Below are 20,581 nucleotides of genomic sequence, written 5' to 3'. Positions count from 1 at the left end.
GGAATGCATTGCAACACACACATGGCATGTTTTACACTCTTCAAGTGCTCATTTTCTTTCATTGCTAATGTTATGATATTTCAGAGTTTGAGACCACTGCTAACAATCCAAGAGAGTTAACCCTAACCCCCATCGCCAGGGTTGTATTTTCCTTTATTTTGGATTCCAGTGAGTGCGGGAAGCTGAAAGATACGGTCGGAGGAGCATTGTGTTAAAATTGCAGGCCTTCCTTACTGTATACCTGCTTTCAATGTTTGGAGGAATTCAAATAAAGCACTTTGTTACACACATTCCTTTCAACTTCACTCCAGTCCAGGTGTACATGGCAGACAAAACAAAGCCGTTGTTCCTGTTTTTAATAAAGCATACAGTACACTTTAAATTAAAATATTAGAAACACCAGTCACTAAAAATTATTGAGCAGGTTGTTTATTACTAGAACAAATAATTTAGAAATGCTTAAAGAAACGTAATAAATTCAATGACAAACGTTTTCAACTAGAAATCTTTTGGAATGTCTCCAATCGTTTAAAAAAATACATACTATGTACCGCTTACTAGCTTGCACTCTGCTTGTGCTCCGTATGGAAATACTCTTTTCATGGGATGATGACACTTCACTGAGGCTTTATACATGGCGAGTCAGTTCTTTAGAGCAAACGGGATGTTTCCTAACACAGCTGAAGTTCTTACCTCCGCTCCGCGTGACCTTGAAGAGGCCCGAAGCGATGACCTTGACTGTCTTTCCCCGGATTGGACTGCACCGTTCACACTGGTGGCTCTTTGTTGGGATCTCAACACCTCTTCATAATCTGCAGCGTCAAAGTTAGTTTTCCACACCATGACCTGAGGAAAAAACAGGGTTATCAATATCTTTCAGATACTGTACTGAATATGCCTTTGAAAGTTTGCACACAATATACATTAGAATGTTTCATTATAAATACAATGTTTCCAAGTCCAAGGCACGGTGACTGAATGGAATTCAGGGATGCAGTGTAAGAATAGAAGTGGATGCAGATAGGTCTAGTGTTTTAAAGCTCTGATAAATAAACCATTAGGAAATTATCAGCTGGGGCTTTATGCTGCAGGAGTACAATACGAGGCTCTTCAGCACAATTAACCTTGTTAATTTAATAAGCAATAAAAAGAGCTCAGCATAATAAAACATTTACTGGCACATTAAAAAAAGTAGAGATAAGGAATATTGCCTGATAAAGTATGGGACTGTAAAACATGGGAGCCAAATAAAGTAAATTCACACACACATATATTTTCCCTTCTTTTTCAAGAAAAAAAACAGAAACATCTCTGCTTATATAGCTTGCTGGGCACAGACTACGAAGCACACTACTTTAATCATTTTATTTGTGCTACTAGGGTAAATCAGTTTTTGGTTAAAAAAGAAAGACAAGCTGCTACCATCAAAATTATAGATATATATATATATATATATATATATATATATATATATATATATATATATATATATATATATACACATACATACACACATACACACATACATACATACATACATACATACACACACAGTAGATATGTGTTAATAAATACATGCATCTAATTTCACTTAGGTTTGTTTACTAAAATATTATTTTGAACGGTTGATAAAGTGCGCCGTTCCTAGCTGTTTTCCTGCCGACCACATAAAAAAAAGGAATCCCTCTTTCAGACAGGTGTCCCCTCACTAAATTGGAAAAGCTGACTAGCGTGGATGCCAGAAAATTAAGAAGCTGAACCCTGTTTATCTTTCAACAAGAAAAGTACTGTGCAGTGCAAACAGATCCTGCAGGTACTCAACTGAGACATTTCACTCAACATCCTCCAGCCTGTGGTTTGCTCTGTGTTTTAATCTATGGAACAAATTCTTTCACCATGCGCTCCGAGGACTCAAATGACCTGTTTACTTAAAACACAGTGCTCATTGCTGGGGCTTTGGACATAGGCTGAACTGCTGGCTCAGAGCTTTGGAATGTGGGAATTAAGAATCAGGGATGAGATCCTGTTTTTATTTTAAAAAGGTTTGTCCTTGTTTTAACAAGCAGTGCAATGTGAGGCTGGAGGCTCTGAGGTTTCATCCCTACACAGGGATAACCTAGACCTGTCTTAGTAATATGTACAGCATGGCAGTGCCATAATTATGATTTCATTGGTCGAAGTCTGAAAGAACTATATTACAAGTCATGTTTTCATTACAAACGATTGAAGTAAGGAGCCTTTATTTTTATCTGTAATTAAGGACATTTGCTGAAGTTGCCAACTGGTGAAGTTAATTCAATAGAATGAAAACACACAATCGTTTCAGTAAGTTGTGAGTTACACTATGTTGGGGTAGAGAGACCTCATAGGATTGTCAAGAGTGCTATCTATAGCTTCCTATAAATATTCATAAGATGCATTAGGCGTTGAGTGTTGTTCTAAACGGTGCTCACAATCTATTCCAATAGCTTTTTTACCCAGTTCTAATAGTACAAGGACAGGACTGTATTGACTGACCTCTGAATACACAGGCTTCACATTATTTTGAAATGGTCAGGGACTAAAGCCTGACAAGGCAACAAGATCAGAACTGGACAGACTGCATTTAGTGAGGAGAGCAGTATTATCATGTACGACTTATAAGAAACCAAGTCAAGCAGATCAAAGTTTTGGCTCGTGCCTTCATCAGTGCACCGATTAAAAGGGACTGCGGTGATATTATTGCAGTATATCAGTTAGAAGGGGGAAGGTCCCTGTTTATTGTGAGAGTGATGAAAAGCGGAATGAAAAAAGGAAGGGAGAGAAAGTGGGAAAAAAATGGGAATATAAACCAGAGCTGCACCACATTCTGTGTTTTAAAGGACTGCATTCATTTTAAACAGAGCCCCATCAAAAAGTATAAGAGCTGGCTTGGACTGCCATTACCAGCAGGGGCCTAATATTGCCCTCGATATAGCGACTCATTTGTGCAGTGGCTCGTAACAGTCTTAAGCATGTGATGCTAGCTATCTCCAAGACACTGAACTTTTAATGTAGTCTTTTTGAAAAAGGAAAGACAGTCACCTGTTCATCGGAACCACCCGAAGCAAAGTAATCCCCAGCCCTGGAGAAGGCCACACAGGTAGCTGGACCCTGCAAGATACACAAAGCATATCAGCAATACAGAAACTAGAGTACAATACAAGATTACATGCAATAGAAACATTTCAAAAAATATATACTGTCGAGTCTATTATTGCAAATGTACACAATGCTAGTAATGTATACAGTAGATCTGTTAAAAAAATACAAAGAATACACTTGTTAGTTCAGAATATCAAATCTATTAAATTATATCCCATTGACGCCAAATGTTAATGTATTTTTAAGACTTGTTTTTCACTCTGAGCAGCTGGCACTTGTCAAATTTAACAATCTGTGAAGCCTCAGGAGCTGCGTTCCCCTCCATGTACAGGAAACCAATTTGGGTTGTACTCAAGGTGCACAGAACTGATTTCCTGTGCACCCCCCCCCCCCCCCCCCCCATTTCCAAGGATTATTATTTATAAAATCGTAATGCCAAAAACTGCATGGCATATTAAAACAGAAAATTCATAGTGGCTGCTTATGGATGGCTGAATACATCTCAGTATACAGCAGCACGCGTCACTGTATACAGAAAATATGTTTGAAATCATGGTATTGTTAAAACAAGCATGCAATCTAGGAATGAAGGTGTATATAGTTTGTATTGTTTTTATCTCATTTAAGTATTTATTTTACAGTGATTGTACTGGTGTCCTAGATCTGTAGCACATTATTTAAACCAGTATGTTGTATCCAGGGATCTGTACACAAATAATGGCGGGTCCTTCCGACCACCAGAATGCTATGAGAAGACAATCAGGATCATGAGAGCTCGATTACTGGCCATTAGTTTCTTCCAAGTTTGTGAGTCACCCATAATTATATGCATTATAATCCCTTTTGGGACAATGTAGGAATCTGAGAAAGAAAGCAAAAATGCAACCCATAGCCCAGTCATTCCCTCTAGGCATTCCATTCGTCTTCATATCAAATGCGTGCCAGGATTACAAAATATATACGTGCCAAACATTTGTGGAATCGTCCACAATGTTTACTTTTAGGCATGGTAACAAAGAACAGTATGCTCTATTTTTATAGTTGCTATGGTTACTTCTCCAGCTAATTTTCAATGAAGTACAGAATTTTGACAATGTGAACAAAGGCTGAACTGTGAAACATTTTTTTTTAATCAATAATCCTGAAAAGATGGGCTCCACCATTCACTGTAGGGTCATGCTTTGTTTTTTAAAATATGTATTTCACGAAGGTGGGTGGTAATGCGCTGCAACTTCTTGAATGCAAAACTCAAGAAGAATAAATACAACATACAGTACGTGTAATTTGTTTTACACAACAGATATTTCCACCACCCTCAAGACTCTTTTCAAATCCCAGCTAAACAGCAAATTCTCCTTAAAAATGTAATGCAAGTCACCTTTCAAATTCCAGTTTAGTGATCTCACCCATTACATAGGGGTTCATGCTTCTTAAGCATATGAGGAACATTTCATTTCAGAAAATAATTTTATGCTAGTAGCAGGGAAGAAATTAATTAGCAATGGACTACTTCTTCCAGGCTAATTAATAATTCAATTTCTGATGATTATGCTGCTACATTTCCACTGGGAAAACATGTTGACTGAATTTGCAGTGTCTATTTTTTTTTTTTTTTTACAAGAAGATTGAGATCAGAGAGGTTTAAGGTGATTTTTAAGAAACATTTTATTGGATTAGAGAATAGCAATGCTCACTTTTGTAAATTGTCTAGTTGCTAAATATTAATCATTACTACATTAGAGAGTTTTACATTCTTTATAAGGCACCCCCACCCCTCACATTTAAAGGCTTGATGAGTATCTAAATCTTTCAGATTTTGTACATTCATAGTCTTTCTGAATCAGCACAGAGAAAGTCATTGCAGTCTCCAGTGTTTGCTGTGCTTCGTGACTAGAAGTGAAAAATTCTCATCATGATAATAACAACATTATTTTTTATTGAATTTCTTTACCACATTTTGAAACCCAGGCTGCTTGTCCAATCACGCTTGCAAAACACTAAGGGGTGATAACCATGGCTTTAAAATCTACGTTCTTACCTTTTCATAAGCACTAGGAAAATTATCTGCAGCACATATTTTCTTTTGCTTCTTTGACTATTTACTTTATTTCATGTCTGATTTTTCTTGCAATAGAGCACAGCATATTAAAAGCTGCCAGTTGCTTCCTGCAGGAGTTTAAACTTTTAAGAGAGTGTTCATCCTGAACAATAGAAATGAGGGAGCAGTGACAATGCTGCAAATGCTAATAAAAATGTTAAAGCATTGGTTAGCGCTTCTTTAAAACAAGCATCTATTGCAGATGTGTGGGTTAAACATGCACAATTTAAACAAGGAGTCCATTTCTGTTCATCAACCACACTTCTGGAAAACAGCAAGAGAAGAGTTAAAATAAAAAGGCACAGATGCATTCTGTACAATTTCCAAGGAACAGAAAGTGTTTTAATTATACATTTGTGGTGTTCAGAGTCGATGTCAAACATGAGTCATTCTGAATCACTCCTCTGACAGTTCTAACAGACTGAGGATCTTGGGCTACTGAAGCACCAAAAAGAGGCACACTGATTGAGAACAAATGTAGAAAAAGGGTTTTTAAATCCCATGACATAACAGTATTTGAGCAACGATGGTAAGGAGGCGTCAGTGATAAATGGGGTAAGGATTTGCGGGGAAATTAGAAATTGATACAATTCTTCTGATCAAAAAGTCAAACCTGCAAATGGGCATACAAGAAATAGTACTTACGGAACTTTGCAATTACTGTAAGCCTTAAATGTGTTTTGAAACTGGTTGGGTAATATACTGTGGTACAAAATTACCGTAATTCTTACAACTTTTATGAACTGTTTAATTAGTCTGCACATCAAAGAAGATATGAAAGATATGAAAAGATGATCCGCTATCCAAGTACACAAGAATATATGTATAGATAAAAGTAAATACAAATAAAATAAAATAATGTTATCCTTTAGGAAGGGTTCAAAGACATAGGCCATGACTCACTGTGACCTTATGCAAGCCAAATGATCTCCCTATCCCACGGTTCAACAGGAACAGGATACAAATGAAAAAACAAAACTGTTACATCTCAGCTAAGTAATCTTGGTACAAAAAAATAAAATAAATAAATCCCATTAACACAGAAATAAGGTTTACAGCAAAAAAAGAAACCACCTTTGCAAGAAAGGAGGTCTTTCACTCAAGGGAGAGGTTATTAGTTCCCATAACACTCTATTACTGTAATATGTTTATATTGGATTGTTAAACGCCACGCTTGGATGGTTACAGAAATAGACTATACCCAAAGGGCTTGAGCAAAGAAATACAGCATTGTTAACAAAAACATGGGGGAAAAAAAACAATGCTCACACATTAAAATGCTGCACAGATCTCTGTGCTTAATAGAAGAGAGGCTGCTTAAAACAGGTGTTCTAGGATTACCTGGCTGGCAAGAGCAGACGACTGCAAACAAAATGCAGATACTTCTGAGCTTTCTGAATGCAAACAAACTAATGACTGAGCAACTGTAAGCAGGAAATGAATATGAATACCCTCGAGCAGAACATTAGAAATATCTTTAGTGTGCAAATGTCCTTCTTTTTGAACAAAACATTACCTCCGCCACTCAAGAGATGCTGAATAGAATAGTTCAGCAAGTTATCATTTAAAATCAGCATCAAAGGGGATCTCTGCAATGCAAGAGGTTAGGAGACTCTCTGAAAGCATCTCCACAACAACAGGTTTAACCACAGAACTACAACAGTGATCTGTCACATTACAAGTCAGATCAGGTAATCCACCAGCCAGCTACTTTAACCTGGTCACCACAATGTCACAGAGTACACCTTGTCATTGGTCCAGTCTGCCCCCAAAATGGCCAAGCCTAAGGTTCTGTGCTCAAGGTGCAATGCCAGTACCCAGGCTGTTATCATTTCCACTGAACTCCATGACCTGCACTACGACGACAGCAGCTTGAGTCGGAATGAGTATTCTCATAGGGCTTCTTTACAAAGTCTTTCAGTTTGTTTCCTTCTTGAGATTACATTCATTTGCTGATTTACACAGCCACCGCACACTCAGCAGGCAACAGCAGACTTCCTGTTGGAATAATGAAGTCAATTAAACTGTCTGCATGTTTAGTCGTGTGCATACTTGTACGGACTGGGAATAGCTTCGTCTTACATGTTTCGTCTTTCAGGCACTGAAAGACGCCCATAGGTTGTTTTTCCCCAGTCTGAGATATAGTGGGAAAGCACGTACCCCAGCCAGTCCCTTTTGCGCTCGACAGACAGGCCATTTCCTGTTTATTGCAGCCGTAAGTACAGTACACTTCAGTCGCAGTTTACACAGGCTAAAGGAAACACTTAGCCTCAATGTGCTGCAGATCAAAGTTATTTTTTGGTGGGGAACGAAGCTTGCCTAGATAAGGCTGCATTCATAAACTATTTCTTTTTTTTTCTGTATTTAAAACACCAACTGTGAAATTCAGCCAAATTAAGATCACACTTTTATAGAGTTCATTCATTTGTTTATTCAAGTGCGATACTAGCAGTAATTAGTTATTGTTTTCACATCAAAAAGGCTTGTGCCTGTTAAGTGGAATGTGAGTACATAACACATGTTGGTACTATGCTAATGTACAATGCAAACCACTTAGTTTAAACCACTTAAAGCCCAATGGTTCATTTATTAATGAATTTGCTTTGCACTATGTAGGTCACTTATCATGGTTTACTAGAGATTTGTAAACATTAAGGAAGTCCTGTATGCTGAGCCAGACAGTGCTGTCGCTGCCAGAAGAGGCAATGGGAGTGATTTGGTAGTTCAGCTTATTTTGTTGAAATACAACTTCATAGCCACATGTTTTCCTGGTTAGAAAAATATGGTTACGAAACCACAATTAAATCTGCACTATAAAAAAATCTTTGTAAAAGTAGTTCTGGTGCCAGATCGCATATAATCCGATCTACAACTGAAAATTACACAAAATCTACTGTATACGTATCACATTTGTGGCAGTAAATGTTACTATTAATGAAACGCTACAGTCATCCTTTCTGCCTTTGTTTTGTTCTGCAATCCAGGAGCAATTAGAGACCGATTTCTGCCCACAAACCAATAAAAAGTATATTACAGATAGGATTAAACACTTTTTTTCAAAAACAATTCTACAAAATGCATTTGCATCCATGTACTAACAAATTCATTAAACTGTCTTAATGAGGAGGACAAAGTACACAATAAATGTTGATGAACACTATGGATTTGAATAGCTACAGTAAGCCAGCAGTACCAGGTAATTTGCCCACAGTTGAGAGCAGCTGTCTCCACAGTAACCCTCACCTGGAAAGGACCAGCAACACTGTAAGTAAACGCAGGAATGTAAACTTGGCACTAGCTCTAGTATAAACCACAATCCATAAGCTGGTAACTTGCATTCCTGGTGCCTCAAACAGAGGTGCAAGTACGTCAAGCCAGGTCTGAGGGATCCTATCTCTTCCCAGGCCTGTGATCCATCACTCCCCCACCCACCCCCTCCCCTCCCCAAGCACTCGTCAGCTGCCCATCACAGCAACAGGGTACATTTGTCGTCCACAAACAAAACTATGGGCTAGCTATGACTAATCCCTCCCAAAGTCCTTCTGTAATAACTGTCCAGATAGTTGCACTGGTGCATGAACTGAAAATGCTTTAGGTAAGATAAGAAGTAGGAGTTCATGTTCGGCAACAAGGCACAGCATATCAAACTTGAGGGGAGCTTCATTTTAGATTGCCAAAATGCTATGCCTGCCAAATGGTATTCTTTAGACAAGGGCATTCTAATAACTTCATAGATGCCATACAATGGAAAGTACTAAACAGTTTGTAGGGTTCCATTCCAAACCTTCCACATTTCCTGTTAAAACATCCTCAGGCTCTCCCAACACTCCCAAAATAACTGCTACAAAAAAAACAGTAAGTCTCAAACAAGAATTCTGTTCAGGGTTGGTAGACAGGGACACCCCATACAGATAACAAGTAAGATTTCTAGGAAAAGGAGGCTGTCATAGTTAAATTAATCTGACTGAGGAAATATTATGCAAGGTGCTTGTGGGTGTTTCAGGAAGGGGGAAAAATAAATGTCACCCACATAAATTGTACACAAAAAGTCTTGTCCCTGCAGATTTACAGTAAAAGGCAGTAATTAACACCCCCTGTTTGATATGGTAATGAAAATGAGATATTGAATCCTCTCCTCACAGAAATGTGGCCAGGATATTACTGGGGTCAACACATGTGCTGATCTTGGTGAGAAATAGGAACAACATGTGGAACATGATTCGGACAATGACATATACTGTACAACAGTCTTTTCAAAGCTTTCACTTCCCTATGATACGGTATAGCAAAACCCTGGTGCCAGCAGCATATCTTTTCTGTCTCCCAATTAGCATGCCACGGCTGGGTGCCCATTTAACGATTCCTATTGTTAGGCAGTGGTATCATACAGGCACACTGAGCTATGCTTCAGTGTTAGGGTGCAAGTGCAAATTTATCCCCAGGCAGGCCTTTTAACACCATCTGCTATCTAACAGGAACAATGAGCTAGTTATTAAAAAATATATAAAACAATTGTGCTCTTCTTTATTTTTACTTACACATCAAAAGGTTTCTTGAATTTAACCACTCAACAGTTGACTTTATAATATGCCTATGGGTTGGTTCTGTTCCCTTAACAGCTTCCTGGATTTGATAGTATTATTGCTAAGCATTCTTTTCCTGACACAGGTGTTGTCATGTGGAATTCCTCAGATTAAGACTATTCCCAAACACAGTGTAAATCTAAAGAAAGACAGATACATCCAAAACAGTGACTGGCACTGAAATCTGCGCTAGCTTCCATTTTCTAGGACACATCTGTACGGTTTTAATTTTGTCACTCTAATTTACTGCCAGTTGCCTAAAGGATCCTGTAAGAATTCCAAGCATTTCAATAAATTATTACCCCATCTGACACCCTTGGTATAAACATGCTTTTGCACTATTTTAGACCCCACCCCACGCCCCTCAAAAAAAGACAAATAGAATTTTTGTAACCTCAAATCAATCATAATAATCTGCTGGTAGTGGTAAACCTGATTATTAGCTGCAAGTGCAGGCCTTGCTGGAGGCTATACAGGTTGCTTTCAGAACATTGCATTCCTGTGTTAAATCTGAAATGAAAGTCTAACCATATAGCTTTTATGAGTGAGATTTTGTGCAAGAATCTATAAGACTAATACAGCTTGACATCTTGACAATGTCTGCTGATTTCCACAATGTACTGGGACTGAAGTACAATTCATGCAATACAAAAATGGTAACATCCTGCAGTCTTCAGTTACATAAGCAAACATAAGCAGCATATTGATCGAACTAAAACAGGACTGAATATTTAATAGCTACTTGGCATTGACAGCCTTTGAAATATCTATGTACCTGCACTCAAGAAACACATTTCATTTTTCCATTATCAATTATTCTGAAACTAACAGGTTTCTTCAATTACGTTAAATAACAATGTAATGACATGTATTGTCAATTTAAGGACTCTGGACATTATTGTGCACTGGCTTGCGTAGACAGTTGAGAAAGCTTACAGTAAGCATCTGGTGTACGGCAAACCCTGATTTAATGACTTACAATTTAATTCAGAAAGGGTGCGATACTGCTATATCACTGAAGAGCAATTCCATTCACGAATCCTTATTGTACCAACAATGTTCCACAGTACAGTGTGTTCCCAATATAGCAGTTCAATTTTGTCCACCAAGGTACAGCACGTAGTTTACATTTTGCATGCGAAGAAATTAAAAATGGCTTCGAGATTGCTATAATAATGGGTCAACCAAAAATATTACATGCATTTATTAAATGGACTTCTCTCTGCACCTTTTAGTTTAAGGCAGAAACAAATGTAGACCCAGCTATTTACATGAAGATCCAGAACACAATAGAAGTAATAATTACTTGCAGGAAGTACTTGTGACGAATGCCGACAATATCAGTGCAGATGTTCAAATCAGATCAGTATGCAAAATATTGTCCTCTCCAAGTCTTGTATAACTTAAGGCAAAAGCTACAATAATAGTTGCAATCAGAGTATGTTGTTTGCGTCATTAAAATCTATTTCAGAGACACTCATTATAAAGCACCTGCCATGCTGCAATTTAAATTACTCCTTGTTCTAAATGTGTAGATAGTTTCTCACTGGAAGCTACACCTTCACAAACTGGCAGCTGGGTGCACAGTGGTCTGCACTCTGGTCTTCTGCTCCAGGGGCAGCTCCTTCACGCAACAAAGTCTTTTGGTTTGTTTGTTTGTTTTTAAATAACACTGTAGTTTGAATTCTGTACTAAAGTGAGCAATGAACATTGTATATTCTTATGAGCTATGTAAATCTCTTTAGCAGCAAACTCACCTGATGGCCATGGAGTGTGTACAGTAGCCTTCCCTCCAGTAAATCCAAGATTTTCAGTGTGGAGTCATTCGACGCTGTGATGAGATAGTTTCCAGACGGATGGAACGACAGCCCATTTACCACAGCAGTGTGCACTGAAATCAAATAACAGCACATGGTTACTCTCTCTCTCTTTACCATATAGCTATTTCTTATTAGGCACAATAAGTGCAACACGCAAGATATGCCACTCTCATTTACATGTAACAACAGAACAAACTTCCAAAAACGAGTACACATAAAACAAATACAATTGCAAGATATATTGTACATATGTTTTAAGTAAATTAAAAGGTAGCCTATTTTGTATTTTGGAATCTGGAATTATACAGTATTATTATAAAATGGTCTTCCCATGTTAAATAACCAATTATTGAACTTAAAGAATGTTGCTGAACTGTACTTTTTTGTATGTATGTGACGCCCTCTTCTGGAACTCTGCTACAATTAGAATCAGTCTACATGTGCTGTTGTTCAGTTTTACAAACATATTTTTAATAAATATCTATGCTATGAAGACAGCCTTTTAATACTGGACTGTTATATATATGTATGTCTCTGCAAACTTGGTATGAGATTAAAAAACAAATAAACTGAAGGTCACAGAGCCCTCTTTTGTTATTGCCCTCTTCAGTCTGATTATAATTAGCTATGGATATTACTTTAATATAAGCTTTGGCTTTTTTTACTTTATCCTTTTTCCATTCCCTATTTATTTATTTATTTATTATTTTTTAATAAGGAAAATGTAAATGCAATTGCAGTCAAACTGGCAGAAAATTCAAACTGTTTCTTTCATTCTGCTTCCAAAAACTACTTTATTTAGCTTTGGTGTAGCACCACACAAAAAAAATAACCATCAATCAAAAAATCCATGGCAAATGCAAGTCATTTTCTCTTATTAGATTAGAAGTATAATTAATACATTTTCAGGGACTGTTGACAGCACTGAAACAGAGACCCAATGCTGGCATCTTATAATTAATGACTTATTTGGAACATAGAAGCTTGCTTTTAACTCTGGTTTACTGGAGCACATTTCATTATTTCTTACACAAGATATTTTTAAATATAAAGTGTTGCCTTAACCAACTAGCTATAGTAAACATGGACACCAGCATTTACTGCAGCCTCTTTCTGATTTGGAAACTGGGGGATGAATAAAAAATTATTTCTCCAAATTAAAATTTGTCTTAGAAAATCAATAAACAGATACAAATAAAAGGTTTGCTAGGGTCTGTGATAGATGTGAATTGGCTAGGCTTGTTATTCATCCACAGGAAATATATATATACACGTATATATGTATATATATCTCTTTAATGTTGTACCTATATCTACCTTGGTAATGTTGCAGCAGCTTGTTCATTCGAATATCCCATACTTTCACTGTATTATCTGAACTGGCTGCAGCTATGCACGTACCGCTGGGGTGGAAATCTACATAACTGACATAGCTGTTGAGAAACAAAACATATTATTTATTTTGAATAATAAATGCAGCTTTCACCTTCCATCATATTTCTATACATTACAAAAAAAAAGAAAAAATGGATCGTAGTCTTACAATTTTTCGAGTTTTACCCTTGTGTATTAAAACTATAAAAACCAGCATCTTACACGGACAGATTAAAAGTGCTAGTATATTTGTCTTTAATTGTAAATTGCAAATGAGGAACACGTTTCAATATTTTTCCAGGCAGCAATATTTAGAAGCCATCGTTTAGATCAATTAAATAGACCCAACTGTGTGCATCTATTAAAACTCTGGGACATTTTTTGTTTTAAAAATGATAGCGGAGCACATGCAGAATTAGCAATGCGAGAATGTAACTATAATAAGATTGTACGAGTACATCATCTTCAAAGGCTTCTGTGGGCTGCGCAGGACAATATAAAAGTTCAACATGAATTGCACTTACCCTCCATGCTCATAAAATGAGTGAATACAATCGCGGCTAGTTTTATCCCAGATTTTAATGGTCTTGTCATCACCTGCTGAGACGATTAGTCGCCCGTCAGGAGAAAACCTAAAGATAAAGGGAACATGATAAAATAAACAAAATCAAATATAAACTCAGTATTACAAAAAAGAACGACTCTTGTGCTTAATCTTGACATGCAAAGATTCCACAGTATACTTAAGACACATCATTTGAAATGTAAAATTATATCAGTTCAAGACTGATGAGCTGTGTACTTCAGTATTTAAAAAAAAAAAAAAAGAAAACAAAAAAGGAACAAATTATAACACCTCTACTGAAAAAGGCAATATTTGTCTTTTTTTTTATTCTAAATGATATTATAAAATGTTATAGTATGTATTAGGGGCTTATCTTCTGAAGATTACATGGACCTTGTTAACCTGTATGTTCTTTATTAGCACTGTGACTCATCCTACTTCATAAATGTAAAATTAAAGGATTTACAAAAGAAGCAGTTAATCATAGGATGTAAAAAATATACAGCAAAATATTGTTTTTAAAAAGCATCATTTTTAACTCCTTGTAGACTATGCAGACTATGTAGATTATTATTATTATTATTATTATTATTATTATTATTATTATTATTATTATTATTATTACTTGTCATGCCTGAGATATGTTCTCAGCCTGCTAACAACTACATAATGATGAAGCAAAAATATGTAACAAGCTGAGCAGTAATTAAAACAGCACACTAGCCTTATAAGAGAAACTCAGATCAGTACACACCTCAAACACTACAGCTGGAGATCCACTTACTTGAGAAACTCAGATCAGTACACACCTCAAACACTACAGCTGGAGATCCACTTACTTGAGAAACTCAGATCAGTACACACCTCAAACACTACAGCTGGAGATCCACTTACTTGAGAAACTCAGATCAGTACACACCTCAAACACTACAGCTGGAGATCCACTTACTTGAGAAACTCAGATCAGTACACACCTCAAACACTACAGCTGGAGATCCACTTACTTGAGAAACTCAGATCAGTACACACCTCAAACACTACAGCTGGAGATCTATTTACTTGAGAAACTCAGATCAGTACACACCTCAAACACTACAACTGGAGATCCACTTACTTGAGAAACTCAGATCAGTACACACCTCAAACACTACAGCTGGAGATCCACTTACTTGAGAAACTCAGATCAGTACACACCTCAAACACTACAGCTGGAGATCCACTTACTTGAGAAACTCAGATCAGTACACACCTCAAACACTACAGCTGGAGATCCACTTACTTGAGAAACTCAGATCAGTACACACCTCAAACACTACAGCTGGAGATCCACTTACTTGAGAAACTCAGATCAGTACACACCTCAAACACTACAGCTGGAGATCCACTTACTTGGCACAGCGAACCCAATTGATGTGTTGATTGAGTGAGAAGAGAAACCTTTGCCGATGTACTGCCCATACTTTGACAGTTTTGTCATCTGATGCTGTAACTAAGGATTGCCCATCACTGGAGAAATTGACACTTCGTACTGTTCCTGTGTGAGCTTTAAATACCGTGGATTCTCCTTTGCTGAAAAAATAAACACACACAAACAAAAAGATGAATAGCAAATTAGGAACCACATTCTACATACAATAACATATTCTTAAACATGACAGCAGATCAGGGGTTCATTAAAATGTATATAGCCTACTGCATTGGGCAGCAGTGTGGAGTAGTGGTTAGGGCTCTGGACTATTGACCGGAGGGTCGTGGGTTCAATCCCCAGTGGGGGACACTGCTGTTGTACCCTTGAGCAAGGTACTTTACCTAGATTGCTCCAGTAAAAAAAAAAAAAACCCAACTGTATAAATGGGTAATTGTATGTAAAAATAATGTGATATCTGTATAATGTGAAATAATGTATAATGTGATACCTTGTAACAATTGTAAGTCGCCCTGGATAAGGGCGTCTGCTAAGAAATAAATAATAATGTCAATTTGAGCCATTCAAAGCTTTACTGTGAGCAAAATTCCTGGGCTGAGACTCATAGTAAAACCCCAAATGGCTGCTAATCAAACTGCTTTGCAAGATGGGAGTCTTACGTGAGTTAGTGAAACAGCAATAGGATCGCTTTACCAGAAATAAATGCACGGTATAAAACACTGAGAGGGATCAATTAAGCATGCCAAATGCATCACTGCTATTATAAGCCTGTATGTTTCTTTGTGTTTCTTGTTGGCTACCTTTTCAACACACAATACAATACAACCCCACAATGTCATTCTGAAAAATCTTCTTTGGGGAAATGTCTGCCACTTTTATAGCAGTGGGTTGAAAAAATAAATGAAAAAAAAACAAAAAACATTCTTATCAAGCTTATAATAGAAATTGTATTAATACTTTGTCCTTGCGCCTAAAGAAAATCATGTACTCATTTTCAGCTAGGAGAGCTTGAGTCACTCTTATTTTCAACGCATCCAATGGAATCTCAGGGTTATAATACAAGATATTATTCTGTCTAAGTAACGACAGTGCCACGCTATGTCTATAAAGGCTGACTCATCTTCAGTATCAATGGCACATAATCATACCTTGACATTTCAGGAGGAAGGACCTTGTAGAAAATGTGATTATTATTATACCAATTGCCCATTGAAATTGTAATCAAACTCAGACAAGCAGTTTCAACAATATAGCCCAACCAATCATGGATGATAACAATGGTTCAATACTATGTACAGAAGTATAATGAATATATGTATTTTGAAAATAATTATTGAATAAAACCGGTGAGAATAAAGAGAAAACATAAAAGTATTTCAATTGTCTTGTTTTCTTTATGGAAGAAATTACTTTTAAAGCATTGGGCCAAAAATAACACCTAGCCTACTTCTCTATTGTGGTCACAGCAAAAAGCAGGAGCAACATCTACTTGTCCATTCCTGGTTGCTCGGCAGCATATCTTAAGAGTCCTCGTGTTTCATTTTAATTGCCTCATCAGTTTATAGGTTTTGTGTATTTTTATAAATTTCCCTTCATAAGGTAAACTTTTAACAAATGACTTCTCTGATAAGTCCAGCTGGCTGCGCCATTTATTCCATCTAATCCCCTACATAAAAGCACGCTATACAGAATTAGGTAACATGCTAGAATTAGGCTACTTGTACAGTGTGAGTAGATTCAGATTTACAATGGGTTATTCATAGACTGCCTGTTGTCTCTTCCAGGAAAAAAAAAAAACAGAACTGAAGAGGTCTTTTTGCAGCAGCACTCTTTGATTTGCCTTTACTTCTTAAAGACAAATGACATTTTAGTTTGAAATACATATATTTTTATGAACATGCCATCCATTAAATGAGACAATTGCACGTATTCTAAAATGACATTCACAACATAGCCTTCTGTAATGTTTACATTCAAGTTTCCAAGACAATACATTGAGAACCGCATCTGGAAACGTTCAGCAAAGTGTTTATTTTCTGCACTGGAAATGACTAGCAATACTGCAGGCCTGCAACCCTGTTCTGTGATATAAGCACACTGTATGAATGTATATATCTTGAAAAGGTATTTAAATGTTATTAACTCAATTTAGCTCCACTCCAGTCACTCTGGCATATTCAAGAAATGCTTCTAGCGTTCTGGTTATAATCCCACCAATGGACAATGATGAATAGACCCCAATATCAATGATCTATTTTGAATTTAGCACACTCTGGAAGATATGCTGATAGATGGATTTTCTGTGCAACTGAATAGTGTCATAACCCCTGTAATGATTACATGTCTGCAGGACAGTAGTGCAATTGTATTAAATATAATGTATCTATTTGATTGATTCATAACTATCTTTCCTCTGTGCAGCCCCTGGGAATTCTGACACAAGCAAAGCAATTACAAAAGAGGACTCTCTGTTATACTACAGGCTCATGTCATGTGCTAATTACTAATTACATGCACAGTGTATTATTCAGTCTGTAACCAAATGCTATGCTAATGGTTTACAGAGAAGACAAATTGGTTGACCATTTAAAAGTACAAGACATTACATTAAAGGCAATATCCATGTAAAATTATTTTAAGTCTAAGGTGCTCCATCCACTAAAAACTCTTTCATAAATCGCCTTCTTCAGTATTTAAATGTTTGTTAATCCAGTCTCACTTCAAAAGAGATAGGACTGCCAGCAGTTTAGGGATGCTAGCTAAAACACACTGGAATCAAGACAGGAAAAAAAGGGTTGAACACAATAAACAGATACAACCTCTTGGCCCATGTTATAACAGCTTGAACAATCACTATGAAAACAGATTACACACTCAACACAAGAATATGTCCTCACTGTCAGTACACTGTTTCTACCAGCTGTAGTCTGCTTTCATCTCTACCTTCTCAATTATTCAGTGACTGCTCTGCCAACATGTATTAGTTCTGACACACTTGTACACGCAAGAACTACTTTTTTGAATTCTCATCCATTTGCTATTAGGCAAGAGGTCTCTCCCGCATCCCTGCCATTAACTACCAGGTACATCACAAACAGCACTAGGTGCTGAGCTGTGCAATTGTTTTTTTTTTAACTTGTCCATTTTGTTTAGAAAAACACATTTAACCTAACATATACCATTTCAAAGAAACTCTTTCCTAAGTGTATTGATGTGTTTAAACTGGCAGAAACTTACACTGAAAAATAAATGTTGTCTTGAGATCAGCAGCAGAATGAAAGTATTAGAATTGTTTTAAATGGCTGTATGAAAAATGCTTGGGTACCCTTTCAGATAATGTTACGCTGAAATCTGGTAGCCCAGATTCAAATGAATTCCATACCAAAATGCACCTGCTGCATCTTTAGTTCTGGAAACTGTGAAAACAATTATTTCAATCAGTGCAGCATCACAAATTTAAAGGACTAATGTTCACAAAATCAATTTCCAGGTATGACACTGATTTCTAAAGCGGCTATATTGCCTATGATAATAGAACTTCTCAATGCTTTCTCTTCATAATCTTAAATTCAGTAAAGCTTTCTATTCAAGCAGTGGCTTCTGCATTCGTAACTGTGCACAGTATCAATTTGCAGCAAGGCATGCTTTACTTTTTAAGGATTGCATTCAATCTTTGATGCAACAGTGCCACCTAGTGACAGTTTAGCAGCCTTTTCAGTTCAACTGCGTTATTTTTTGTACTTGGGATATTCTGTGAATCACTCAACATTCAAACAAGAACAAAATCAGCAACAAAAAGCACATGCCCCATCTAACTCGGGTCTTAGATCTCAGTGCACATTAGTCCATACAAAAAAAAAATCACAAAATTCAAAACATATCAAACTAAAAGCCTTACACGCTGGGTACCCAGAGGCGGACCGTTTTGTCCCTGGATGCCGACGCTACAAGGTGTCCTGAGGGAGAGAACTGCACTGACATCACTGCGTCTTTGTGACCCACGAACCGGTAGGCTCTCATCTGAGCTTTCATATTCCACACCATCAGGCAGGAATCCATGGAGCCAGTTGCTGCAAACAAACACGTTAATGAATGAATAAATAGTAAAGAAAGAAGAAAAAACTGAACTGAAAATCCAATGTTATTAGTATGTTAGATCCAACCTCTCCATTCTGCCTAGCAGTAAAGAAAACGCACAACTTAGTATAAAAGGAAACATGATAACATCTTGTAAGGTTTGATACAGTTTGGGACATTTCATTTCTATTCAGATTGGAACAGAAACAAGTGAATGCACAGATTTTAACAACGAGTGAAAACTGTGCAGCAGCTTCTTTATTAAAATAAGAAATACTTTACCAATCTGTTTCATGTTGGGGTTCAAGTCAACACTGGTAATGGTGTCTCGGTGGCCTTTAAAATGCCTTTCTAAAGTTGGATCCTCCTGAAGGAAAGAAGAAAAAACTCAAATCTTGAAATGTAATAATAAAAAAAAAACATTGCCTCACCATTTTATATATTACAATAATCAAAATATTGATCGCCATGTGATTTTTATATACTGTAACTATTGTGAACTAAATGGGTTTGCAGTTTTCAAATCTCTTTTGACTTGTTGAATTACTTCAGGCATGCACCATTTTCATGATATTTCAATTTATCATCCAATCACTGGCTAGAATCATTTTTCCATTCGCAGAAATAAACTGTGACCAAGCAACAGTGTGGAATGACCAATAACTAAAAAATAATTAACATTCTTTCAGATCGCTATACGAAAAACGAATATAGTAAATATATATTTACCCCAGTATTTATGTAAAACATTTCCAATTAAAAGTACAGTACATTTAACACAACCATTAATTGCAGGGTTTTTTGTTCTTTTAATTATTGTAAATACTGCATTCGATAAACTAAAACAGACGGCCAAAATAGACGGGATATTTCAGAGCATGTACATTATCTCAGTACATTCAACTTTAAATAGCGAAACTGCCATTTAAAATGCAAAATGTATTTACTTACCAATACGGAACTCATTTTCCCAGAAATGTTTTAAATTTGCAGTCCTAACAAAAAGAATATGTACTACAAATGTATTTTTTTATATCGACGAAGCAGTTGGTTCAAGCAGTCAACAGTTTAGTTTCCGCGCCGCAATCCGCGCCTGGATAGCAACAACAGAATCTTAAAGGGGAGGACACACCCAATAAGATCGGCTGATAAGTAAAGTCTCCTGATGTGCATGCATTTACATTTGAATGCGGTTGTACTCAACCCTGCTTGTTAATGCTGTATATTCCTGTTGATATTTGCATATTTTTTATTATGTACACAGGTACAATGTTATTGTAATCGCTAGTTGTAAGGAGACGCCCTTAACAGGGTATGTCCCTTTAAGAAAGCAGCGCGTCACCATTTCCCGAACTCCATGGCAACGATGTATTAATTGACAAAAAAAAAAAAAAAAAAAAAACCCTTTACATTGTAAAATTCTAAACTACATTGAACATTCGTTCACTAGTAAAAATTCACATTAATACAGATGTTGTAACCCTTTGCAAAACAAAGTAGCCCACAGTCTATGTG

General features: G+C 36.7%; 1 protein-coding gene across 1 annotated transcript in view; it reads right to left on the bottom strand.

Annotated features, from left to right (window-relative positions):
* LOC117412612 (POC1 centriolar protein homolog A-like) overlaps positions 1-20,193 on the bottom strand; it is a 46,538-nt gene extending 26,345 nt beyond the window's left edge. The window contains exons 1-9 of the mRNA XM_058988526.1: positions 20,018-20,193; positions 19,349-19,433; positions 18,888-19,059; positions 14,953-15,132; positions 13,523-13,630; positions 12,942-13,057; positions 11,562-11,695; positions 3,064-3,132; positions 694-846 (exon numbers count right to left, since the gene is read on the bottom strand). Coding sequence (XP_058844509.1) covers positions 694-846; positions 3,064-3,132; positions 11,562-11,695; positions 12,942-13,057; positions 13,523-13,630; positions 14,953-15,132; positions 18,888-19,059; positions 19,349-19,433; positions 20,018-20,032 — 1,032 coding nt within the window. The 5' untranslated portion in view covers positions 20,033-20,193. The remainder of the gene's footprint in view (positions 1-693; positions 847-3,063; positions 3,133-11,561; positions 11,696-12,941; positions 13,058-13,522; positions 13,631-14,952; positions 15,133-18,887; positions 19,060-19,348; positions 19,434-20,017) is intronic.
* Positions 20,194-20,581: the final 388 nt, after the last annotated feature.

Source organism: Acipenser ruthenus, chromosome 16 (genome assembly GCF_902713425.1).
Source record: "Acipenser ruthenus chromosome 16, fAciRut3.2 maternal haplotype, whole genome shotgun sequence".
NCBI classification, from domain to species: domain Eukaryota; kingdom Metazoa; phylum Chordata; class Actinopteri; order Acipenseriformes; family Acipenseridae; genus Acipenser; species Acipenser ruthenus.
Note: the sequence above shows the minus strand (reverse complement) of the source record. Positions and strands in the feature narration are given on the sequence as shown.